General features: G+C 32.8%; 1 protein-coding gene across 1 annotated transcript; it reads left to right on the top strand.

Annotated features, from left to right (window-relative positions):
* Positions 1-1029: 1029 nt before the first annotated feature.
* LOC123673710 (E3 ubiquitin-protein ligase UHRF1-like) lies at positions 1030-10426 on the top strand. Its single transcript, XM_045608336.1, has 10 exons — positions 1030-1410; positions 1498-1871; positions 1955-2098; positions 2219-2391; positions 2448-2634; positions 3262-3490; positions 6083-6294; positions 7324-7597; positions 8338-8751; positions 9993-10426. The coding sequence occupies exons 1-10, from the start codon at positions 1255-1257 to the stop codon at positions 10137-10139; spliced, it is 2310 nt and encodes a 769-aa protein (XP_045464292.1). The 5' UTR covers positions 1030-1254; the 3' UTR covers positions 10140-10426.
* The last annotated feature ends 1692 nt before the right edge of the window (positions 10427-12118 follow it).

The following is a 12118-nucleotide window of genomic DNA, read 5'->3' as shown; positions in this document are numbered from 1 at the left end:
TCTTGGGGGAGTAATAACCCCCCAGAACCCCCCAATTCTACGCCCTTGCCATAGGATGAATTGTTCTATGTATTGTTTACTTGATGGAGAATTCCACGCCAATGATCCAGTTATCACAAATGTATCTCGAACTACCTTAAGTCCATTCATTATCAACCCATTTAATTAACAATCATTTTAAAATGGTCAGTGATAGTATTCCAAGAACAGCTATTTCTGACAGATAATTGCCAACTTTCAGTAGTTAATATCTAGCCAAAAAAAATCTCCTTATATTTATTCAGAGTTAATTTTATTTTTAGTTTTATTGGAAAGTTATTTCATGAGAGTTTATGCAATTTATATTTTATTTTGGCCTACAAAGTTTGTTCTTGTTGAGTTTCTGTTTTTAGAATTTATTTTCAGTTTGAGATCAGAGTTCAGAATGTATTCATTTTCGAAGTTTCATTTAGCTCGAAAGCCCCAGAAAGTAAAATAGAAGATACCTCTTCAGATCGCAAATTTTTGGGACTCAAAAACAGCTACCTCTCCGTGGTGAGTTCTGGATTATTTGCGATAATGCATTATTAATAGGATCGCAAATAAACGATATGCTTTATTGCTTTCCTCTATTCAGTTAGTGAGTGTAAAAACACTCTATAACATCAGCATCAGCGGCATTGTGAAATGCCTGAAGCATCGGCATACATTCCATTCTGGCTGAGCTACGTTACCCCCACTTGTAACAACGGCAACTTCTAGCATTCCGGCCTGAAAGATTTAAAAGGCTATGCCGATAGACCTAATGATATTAGGTTTATGGCAAAACAAAACGTAACGTAACAACTTAGAACATTAATAATATATAATAATTATAATACAATATAATATAATTATATATATTCTATCTATATTCTAAGCATAACAATGATAATTATATGTTGACTTGACTTATGTCAACCAGTCAACGAACGTAGGTCTTATGCTAGTAGGAGCAAACATTTTTCTTGCTATTCACTCAAGTTGAAAATATAAATCATTTGATTATGACTATTACTGTGTTATGAATATTGTGTAATTCTATTGGAACATATTCTTCACATTAATTGTTTCATTAAGAAATTGAATAATAATTGATTTCTATGGTTGTAGTTCTGATAGTTTTCCCGCGTAAGTGGACTTGTGAATTGTGCTTCAGTTTTGTTTAAATACCTTCTGTAAATATTTGTTGTCGATCGGTAATGTTTAAATTCACAATTTAAATAATTCATCAATATGTTTCGAGTTAGGAGAGTTGATTCTAAGCCAGATGATGCAGATCTAGTTGTTTTTTTACCTAGAAGTCACAAGGTGGCTGATTTACGAAACTACATAAATGAGGAATGGGGAATAAAACCTGAAATTCAAAAACTTTATTACCAAGGAAAGGAAGTAGGTATATTTTCATATTAGGTGTAATAATAATAATAGAAACGTATTCTCAAATACACTAAATATTGCTAACTCTAATATTTTCAGCTTGTAGATGGACACAAACTAATAGAATATAATATCAAAATTAATCACATAATACAGTTAATGGTAAAACAGTTACCTGAATCTGTTGTACAAACGTGTTCTGAAGAGTCACAATCAAGTAACCCAAGTACTGCTTCTGATAGTAATGAAAATTCAGAAAAGAGTTCTAATACTTCTCAAGATATCGAAGAATATCTGGAAGATGCAGAAAGTAAATATTTTACTGTTGGAGATCCAGTAGATTACAGAATGGGTGTTGAAGATGGATCTGATGGAGCATGGTTTGAAAGTGAAATCATTAGGATAACAAAAAATCCAAATTCATCATCTTCTGATGACGAAACTAATTTGGTATTTCATGTTACAGTCCTGAGGTAAAGATATAGATAGAAGATGCTTTTACTTATGAGTATTAATTTCTCTTCATGAATTGAATTAAATTTTTGTATATTTTTAGATACGATTATATGACTCCATTCAAATCTAAATTGGATGACTTGCGTCCAAGATCATTTTACACCTATAAGTTAGGAGAATTGAAAGAAGGTATGAAAGTTTTAGCTAATATCAATATGGATGAACCAAAAAATAGAGGTTACTGGTAAGTAAATTAAATGAACTTCATTTTTACACTTCATGCATCATTTTGTTTTCAAAAATTTCAATTTCCACGATATTTCACTTCTTTTTTGGGGTAATTTAGAAATGATTATTATTTTAGGTATGACGTGGAAATCAGGAAAATTTCCAAAAAATCTATTGAAGGTGTTGCTTTTGTTAATGCAGATTCTATTCCTGTTGAGTGTACAGTATATTTTATTAATGAATTGATGCGGATAGAAAAGTCTGTTCCAATTGAAGCAAGAGATGATAAATTACCTGTACCTCCTCTAAGTATATTCTGTTATTTTGTTTTAATTTCACTTTATTTTATCACTTTTTCTTTATAGGGAAATATTCAGCAGATTGTGCTGCATGCAATGACAATAAAAGAAGAGATTGTAAAAGTTGTGGGTGTCATACTTGTGGCAAAAAAGATCGTCCAGAGGAATTATTATTATGTGATGAATGCAATATGGGATTTCATATCAGCTGCTTGGATCCTCCTTTGGAAAAAATTCCTGAAGAGGATGAATGGTACGATAACTTTTTGTATATTTTTGTGAGAGGAAATTAACATGAATAACATTTCATATTCATTTAGAAGATTTATCTCGGTTTTTACAAGAACTTCTTGTTGAATTATTTTCTGGATTAAATGTAAATTTAATGTATAGCTTTTTCGCTCTTATACAAAATTTTAGTATAATATTTACTCTTAATGAAACAATTTTCACGTAATTTGTATTGAATATTCTTTTTGCTATTTGGCAACTGCTTTCTGAATTCAGTTTGTTCTGATGTGAATTTTTTGTTATTTTTTGGGATAACATTTTATCTGTTACATTTTACACCAAACAAATGCAGAAGTGCTGTAAAAGGAAAATAGCCTATAATTTAGTTTTTCGGTAATCGTCCATAAATGAATACTTTCTCAAAGCAAATTCAGACCACAAAATACGCCAATCCACTATTCTGATCCGTCGCTGTGTAATAAACTTTCCCAGACTGTTTTCATTCCAGAAAAGTTACTTTTACCGCCAGGCAGTCAAAATTTTCCTTACTGCTTTTTAGTTTTATTATTGAATACATATGTACTATTCAAAATCCAAATATGTATTTCGAATTTACACCAGAACTTTTCAAAATATTTTGAGATTTTAGGTTTTGTCCGGGTTGTAAGAATGATGAAAATGCCATTGTCAAAGCAGGCGAATCTCTAAAAGGTTCTAAGAAAAGGGAAAAGATGCCTGCAACCAAACAATCTGGCAGAGAGTGGGATAATGGAATGGCATGTGCAGGAAGAACTAAGGAATGCACCATAGTTCCTAAAAATCACTTTGGACCTGTACCCGGTGTGGAAGTTGGAACAATATGGAAGTTCAGATCTCAGGTTAGTGTTAATTGATTTCAATTTGAATATATTGAATTCTGGAGCATTCATGATGATTCTCTTGAGTTGAAAGTGGCGTTACGATACGATGTTTTATTCTATGTCTGTACGTGTACAGATCATAAAGGCGTGCCTTTATAATCTAAATCTTTATGCAACAGTGTAATGTCGTTTGCGGAATGCCTAATTTCCAATATCGAAGAGGAAACGAAAAACCTGGGTTTGCATCAACCCTACAGACTAAAGCAGCAATATTCCCACATGATTTCGATTCTTCACCCAATCTTGTCCCAACAGATTAAATTTTTTCACTAGTTTCACTATTGACGACCGAAAAATGCTTCACGACAACCCTAAAGTGCTTTAGTTTCAGGAACTGACTTCCAAATTTGAAGTTAATTTTAACAATTTCAACGCGTAGTTGAAGCGTGTATCGTCCCATTTTTAGTAATGGCGTAGTTTTTACTTGTCAAATATCAAAGTAAAATGAATATGTAATTTCCACTAAACCACTAACTTAATTTTTGCAACAATTGTTTAGTAAATGTTACATGATGAAGCCACATTGGGAAACAATTGTAGCAAACATTAAAAGATGAGTAGAAATTACTTTGTTTTATTCCATCTATATTCAATTTTCTTCAAGTAAAATACTTTTACTCACAATCGATAGGTTAGCTATGAATTTTTAATCTTCAAAGAAGTGAGGAAGCGAACCATTACGTACTTCATAGTTTCCCAGTTAGCAAATGTTACTTTCTCGGATAGCATGTGCCACTTGCTTTACCTCGACACATTATTGCCATCATTGTCACTTATCTTATCATACCTATGATTAAGATGTCTAAAAACCTAGTATATGGACTGATTAGATTTTGTTTTGCCTATTTTGGGAATATTAGTTAAATTTCTGATTGGCTAGGATGGGATTTTAATTAATGAATCCTGTCAAGATCAAAGGATAAAAGATCGAAATGAAAAGTATGACATTGCGGCGCCGCCACGAAATAAAACTGATATTTTCAATTTGGTCTAATGTCATTCCATTCAAAAATTGACGATTGCATACACCATGTTTTTATGGCGTATTCGACTGGCTGCACCAGTGCGAATTAATTCGAATTTTTGTAGTGCTAAATGACATAATTAGCTCAAATTAATTCAAACTGGTGCAGCCAGTCGAATACGGTATTAGACATCTTACCTATGATCATAGTCATTTTTTCAGATCCAATCTATGGTTAAATCAACTAACTTTTATTGTTTCCTAGCAACGAACTCTCAAGTTGCTCAATAGTATATTCTAAAACAAGTTGCAGAATGGGCTCCTATTCCAACACGAATGCGAAATTCGAAAACGAGCGACGAAGGAGCGAGTTTTGGAACGCATGAGTGTTGGAATTGCCTTCTGCAACGAGTATTAGACGATATTTTCTCTATTTCAGTCAAGTTTTGCGAAATATTGTCGAAATTCAATGAAAAATTCAGATTATATATCCTAGTGACTTTTGTAGTGTATCTTGGCAGTTGGTGTGACTGTTACGAAAATTGACAGATTACGGAATTTAAATATGAATCGTATGTTTCGAATTTAGACATAATTTACAATTACACATTAAATTCGTGAATTATGTCTGACGAAATCGATTGAACACTACCAGAATTATGAGAATTTGCGAATATGTAGCGAATCATTTCTCTATATCCCCAAATTATATTATATTGACAATTATTGACGTTTGTTGAAATTTGATAGGATTGGAAGTCAGCATAGACAACCACAAAACGTAAAATATATCTGAAAACGATGCTGTAATGAGTTCATTACAGCACTGTTTTTTAGAACTGTAATGAACTCATTACGATACAGAAATAGAGAAAAATAATTTGTAATATCTAAGATGCATAGAAAACCTGGTGTCTATTTATACCTGTGAAACTTTCAGACAAAACGGGAGATTTTTCAGATTTATACCTACTTGATATCGAGGGATAATATTTGACATTTCCCTCAATTCTCGGCTCTCGTTACCTTTGAGTATAGAACAATAATATTTTATACTGTATGCTCGTAACAATCTTTTAAACTTTGTCATTATATTCCATTCATTTCTTTATAAATTCGATAGGAACTGAATTTCAGTTTATTGTGAAAGTTTATAAAGTATAAAATCAGTATTTCATTTTCAAACGGCGCCAGGCAGATAGCGGGAATTCGAAAATTTCTGAAGAGCGCCACCTTACAGAACTCAGGTGAAATCAACAGAGGTGGGTCTCTCAAAAAGTCTGAAACAAAATCGAATTCTTACACACACCAGGGATTCTATGCATCTTAGTAAAATCATAATGATATTCAATGCAAGTAATAAATGTTATAAGAATCTGGTTGTTGATTTGATAGATTGTGAGTAAAATAGTATACAAACTTTGGGGAAAATTATTCCATTGCGTTTGCAGTATACCTCGCCGCTCGGCTGTAATAGATCAATTCCCCACTGAAAAAATTCCTGGTGAAAAAAAATTCATAAAAAGTGATCGACAAAGATAAAATTTCGATCGTTTTTTTCGTGAAAGAATTTGTTTTTGTATTAGGTGTCCGAAGCCGGAATACATAGACCCCTTGTTGCCGGAATCCATGGCAAAAGTGGTGAAGGAGCTTATAGTATAGTCGTGAGTGGGGGTTATGAAGACGACATGGATAACGGAGACGAGTTCGAATACACCGGAGCTGGTGGTAGAGACTTGACTGGGAACAAGAGAGTGAGTGGCCAGACCTGTGACCAAGACTTGACATTGTCGAATAAGTAAGTTGAACTACTTGAGTTTCTAGATAAAATAAATAAATTTCGTACAGAGTGTTTCATTGAGAAACGGAAATACTTTAAAGGCGAATAGGGGATAACAAGTTGGTTCTAGATATGTGCCATATTTATTATCTCTGACTATGCTTATTACCATGATACAGGGAGTTTTATGAAGGTTACTAATTTCTTCCTGGGGTCATAACAAGCAAACCACCCTGTATATGTTCTTCCTATTTGGCACTTACGCCCCTCATTTAATACTCAAGTTTATAACTCAATAGCCATAAGGAGAATCAAGGTTTGGGTTAATAAAAAATTATGAAACGATTGTATCCTTGAAACAACACCCTGTGTATTGAAATTTTGAAAATCCATATTCATATTTGAAAATAGCACAAAAACTGAACTGAAACATGTGATACTTTCACTTCATAAATGTTCAACTTAACAAGTGAATACATAATTATTTCAGAATCACTAAATAATTTTCAAGTACATATAGCAATCATAAATTGGTTATTATCAAATCTTCATCAAATTTTTGGTTCTCTCTCCTCCAAACAAATCCAAATTGGATGAAATGACTCAGAGAGGCATTATAGAACCTGTCGAAGATGGATCCTTGTGAAAGGGTTTAGAGTGTACTCATTTCGATTAAGGTGTCTCGGATGAATCCCATATCATTATTTTTTGTCACTACCTCCCCGATCTGGGAGTGGGTAATTTGCGCGCCTGCTGCCTTTCAATTTTTTATCAACCCGAATGTGACGAGAATTCCCTGATGAATGTTGTTCTTCCAGGGAATTTATTACTGAAAATCCTATTTTCGAAGACTCCCCAAGTTGATCTATTTCGGGGTAGTCCACATGATTTTTTTTTTTTAACAAAACTGAAAAATGTCCATGGATTTTGCATTTTTTACACCTTTATTATATTAATTATTATAGTTACATTGCATGTAAATATGAATGAAAACCTGAAAATACACAACGATAGTTTTTTCTATACTTAGTTACTTTTTGGTCTTAGGGCATTAGCATTGTGCTGCAATGCAAAGTTCAACAGGGAAGACGGGGCTGTAGCTTCTGATTGGAAGGCAGGAAAACCAGTAAGAGTTGTGAGGAAACACTGCAAATCAAAGTATGCTCCAAGCGATGGTTATCGTTATGATGGTGTTTATAAAGTTGTGAAATATTATCCAGAAAAAGGAAAATCAGGATTTAAAGTATGGAAGTATACTTTGAGAAGAGATGATCCTAGCCCCGCCCCTTGGAGCAAAAATGCTCCAGTTTTTGAAATGATTGTAAGTATAATTTGCAATTTGCCATAAAATTAGCATCCTAAATTGGAGGTACAAAGGAAAATGAAAGATCATTTGGATGAATTCAAGAAAAAAGATCCTCTAAAGATGGATCTGCAAACTTTTTTTTTTTTTTCGAGATGCGGAGTGTTTCTTGTAGTCCTACTTTTTTATGATGATTATACTGATTTATCGAATCTTTATTAATTTCTGCTACACATTGGGAAAATAAATACAAAAACTTATAATTTATTTATTCATCACAGCTTACTAACTGGATTTTTATAATAATTTGAATTTTCCTGAGGACTACTAGAGAATTGTTTCAAATTTTTTTCTCAAAATAGAAGATATGAGAAAACAACAAAAAATAAAAAAGTGTTGTACTGAACCAAAGTTTCTTTTCATATTTCTTGAAACTGCCAGTGATCTACCAAAAAAAGTTTTGGAGAAAAAAGGTTAGACTGTTCCAGAAAAAACATCTCCCTGTAGATTTGCATTCAAATTTGGCATATCACATTATAAAAACTTCGAATTGTTAAATATTAAGTAAAATTGTTTGTGAAGGGAAGGAACTATGAGAAAAAATAGTAAAAAACCAAACTTCAACACCCTGCATCACGAAAACAATGTTTTTGCGGGCCCATGTTTATAGGACTTTTTCTTATAACTATCTAAAGAATCTCTTATTTTTGTTTGTACCTACAATTTAGGTATAAGACTGATTTCATATTGTTTTCTAGTATCCGTCAGATCATTTTGAAATAGAAGAAGCCAAAAAAAAGAAAAAAGCTTTAATGGAACAGAATAAGATGGAATTGAAAAAACTAAACAAAAAAGAACTGAAAACCCCCAATGGCAAGAAACAAAACTCAGAAACGAAAAAAGGTGTGAAGCGGAAACAAGTCAGTTTATTAGATATGCAAATGATAACTAAAAAACCAAAGACTGATAATAAATTCAGTCTGAGTGATGAATGCAACAAATGGATTGAAAATGACAAAGATAACGAGCACTATTGGAAAGAATGTCAGGAAAAATTGATTGAAGGTAAAGCTGCATTTTTGGAGAAAGTGATGGATACATTTATGTGTATCTGTTGTCAAGAATTGGTAAATAAACCAATCACCCTATCGTGTAAACACAATGTTTGTAAGGTGAGTTATTATCATAAAGGGTTATCCATTTTGTGGTTCCAAATGTAAACTGAATAAAGCAAACTTTCATTTAGAGTATTGATCAAATTTCTAATTCAATATAATGCTTGAACCTTGTCATTATGTGTGGAATACAGCATCATTTGAATGTCAGTACTCTATCCTTATAAGGTAATTTTCGATGACCCGCTGGCATATTTCGGGAAATTTCTCACCAATAACTTGACGGATTGTTGGTTTTAAGATCGTCATTAGTCTGAGAATTATCGGCACAAACACGATCCTTTGTATAGCCAAAAAAATTATTCCAAAAGTGATAAATCACACGATCTTGGTGGCCAATTCACATCGCCGAAACGAGAATTTCGTGTTTTGGTAATCGCTTTGACTATAGCGATGAGAATTGACGGTTTGAGGGACACCTTCATTTCCATAGAAGTAGGAGCCAATCTTTATTCAACCAGACCAAATTGCACACCATACGGTGACTTTTTGTTGATGCATGGTCTCTCATCAGTTACATGAGTATTTTCATTATTCCTTATGCGACAATTTTGCTTGTTTATATAACCACCGATTGAAAAATGTGCTTCATCACCGAAGAAAATTCTATGCAATAATCGTCGTGTTGTTCAGGCACCCAATTGGCATATGTTCTACGCATTCCTTGGTCATCTAGCTTTAGTTCTTGGGCTAACTGAACATTATAAGGATGGAAATGTAAAATATGAACTACATGTTGTAAAAGAGGCTCAAATGTTGTGCACGCTGAGGAATGGATAAATTTGGATCTTCTTCAACACTTTCACTTATAGCAGCAATATTTTCCATCAAGGGTGCATTTCGATGATGTATTAGTCTTGAGACATCAGTAACAGATCCAGTCTCTTCGAATTTTTTCACTATCTTACCAATTTTACACTCAGATAGACGATTATATAGAACATAGTCTGCTTGTAATGCACGAAACGTACTTAATACAAAATCATTATTTTTGTAGTAAGTTTTCACAAGTGCAGCAGTAGATAAACGATCCATATTGTTAAATGTTTAACCTTTGACTTGATTTAATGGGTTCGCATTTAGCATGTACCCAAACCTTTGACTTGACATATGATGCTTGAGATGGCATTCTGTTTGACATATGTCATTGAAACAGGGCTATGAAATCTGGACTACGACATGGATAACCCAGTATTAGCGAATGAAGAGCTTTTGTTATAATTTTTATTTTTTTTTAGGAATGTTTGCAGAGATCTTTTAAAGCACAAATTTATTCCTGTCCAAACTGCAGACATGAATTGGGTAAAAATTATGTACCTGAAATAAGATCCGAATTATACAATGTTCTGAAAGAACTCTTTCCCGGTTATGAAAAAGGTCGTTAACTAATTTCACCTCATGTATTATATTGAATTTTTATGAAAAAAATTTTATGTGAATTGATATTTATCTTCAATTCATTTAATATTTTATATACATTGGATATTTTTCAATAGATATTTTAAGAAATTTGCTGGCGAATAAGTTAACTTGTTCTACTTGTACCATTTTTGATAGTAGGTTTACTTTTATGAATTTTAACTTGCTGAAAATTCTGTCAGTGTTACCTATCTTGTTTGTATTCTTTATATAATTTTTTAAAATGTTTTTATGAATAAATTTTTTCCAAAAATAGTATAAATTTTTGTTCCTACAAATTGGTATCCCACTATGTTGAATCACTAAAGAAATGCATGCAGAATGCTGAAGGTCAAACAGAGAGAGATAACTTTTTCTTTTCTTCCCTTCCACTAACAATGAAAGTCCAATTAGAAATAAGAAGAGAGTACAGGATGATTCTGTTGGAATAACTACATTATTGATATGCACTCCTGCTATTGATTGTTTTAGTTACATTGGCAATAGTTGTTTTGATGTCATTGAAGTTGTTAGAATATAATATTGCAAGCAGTTCATCGCTCTTTAAACTGCGTATCTACTATTATAATAACCCCAATTTTTTTGAAAACGTTTGAATATTTTTGTTTATTCTCAGAATGACGTTTTGTACAAGTCAATATTAACTTGAGTCGGCGAAAAAATAAAGACGCCAGGCGTCCTGACGCCATCAATTTTTTTCAGGATAGGATCTTTTTTATAAGCTATTCCAAAAATGATTTCATTCTAATTTTTTTTCCAAATAGGTTTTTTTCATTTTAAACCGTTAGCAACCTTTAGTGTGTTTCATGTTAATTCTATTCCATTTATTTTTTTCTGTATTGTGACACTATGCCTAGATTTGAAGAAAGATGATTCGTTTCTTAAAATGAAGGAGGCTTCCTAACAAACTATTTCTCTATTATTATATTCAATAAAGCGTACATTTCGATAACAATAAACAATGTTTTAATAACAAATGAAACTTTTTAAATTACATATATGATCTATATGCCCACAATTATGATCCATACCTAATTTATATCATTTAATTCGGCAATATTGAGGGATATCTGATGAATCCATTAGTTTCTATCCATTTTTCGATTCTTGATCAAAATATCTCTTTACAATGGCAGTGCTGTGGCATGGAACCTCATCTTTCTGTAGCCATATATCTCGTCTTATTTCAATTCCTAGTAAACCTGGCAACCTATTTTGAAGGAGAACTAGGTCCCTTTGCGAATCGGAAAAAGTGTTTCTTATTATCACAAGAAAACACTTTTTCCGATTCGTCCTAGAAGAAAATATACAGCCTGTGCCTCACCTGGAAACCAGCACACTAAAAAAATTATTCCAACTATAAGATATTACAGCATTGTAACTATAAAGAAGGATTCTTTATACAATGCTGTAATATCTTATAGTTGGAATAATTTTTGTAGTGTGCAGGTTTCCAGGTGAGGTACAGGCTGTATATTTTCTTCTAGGCCGAATCGGAAAAAGAATCCTCCTTTATACTTCTATATTATACCATTTCAAGCTGTGAGTTTGTTTTCAACAGAGATGTATTTAACCAAAGTGCTCGGAAAAGTTTCACCACATTGTGGGTTGTAGTCCTTATACGGTGACTATCAAGTAGTTCACGGCCAAGGAATTTAGGGAAATAAAAGAACGGGATAAAAAATACGTATTCGATTTATTTCAACCCACTAAAAGAGTTTGAAGAAGATGAGTTTCCCGGTCGGGAACAGATGTGAAATTCTTCAATCTTCTTGTTGTCGGTGCAAGTGTGGAACATCTGTGGAAGTCGTAGTTTCTTGTAGAGTGGTCTGAAGTCTGTTGAATTATTCTCCCTGAAATGCCGAGTTTTATGGGCATTCAGGCTGTTTTCAATTCGACCGTTCGCAACGCCTTTCTACGGATCCCTAAGGGGTGTGGCTTTTAT

The sequence above is a fragment of the Harmonia axyridis genome, chromosome 2, assembly GCF_914767665.1.
Source record: "Harmonia axyridis chromosome 2, icHarAxyr1.1, whole genome shotgun sequence".
Taxonomy (NCBI): Eukaryota; Metazoa; Arthropoda; class Insecta; order Coleoptera; family Coccinellidae; genus Harmonia; species Harmonia axyridis.
This window is presented reverse-complemented; position numbering and strand designations above follow the sequence as displayed.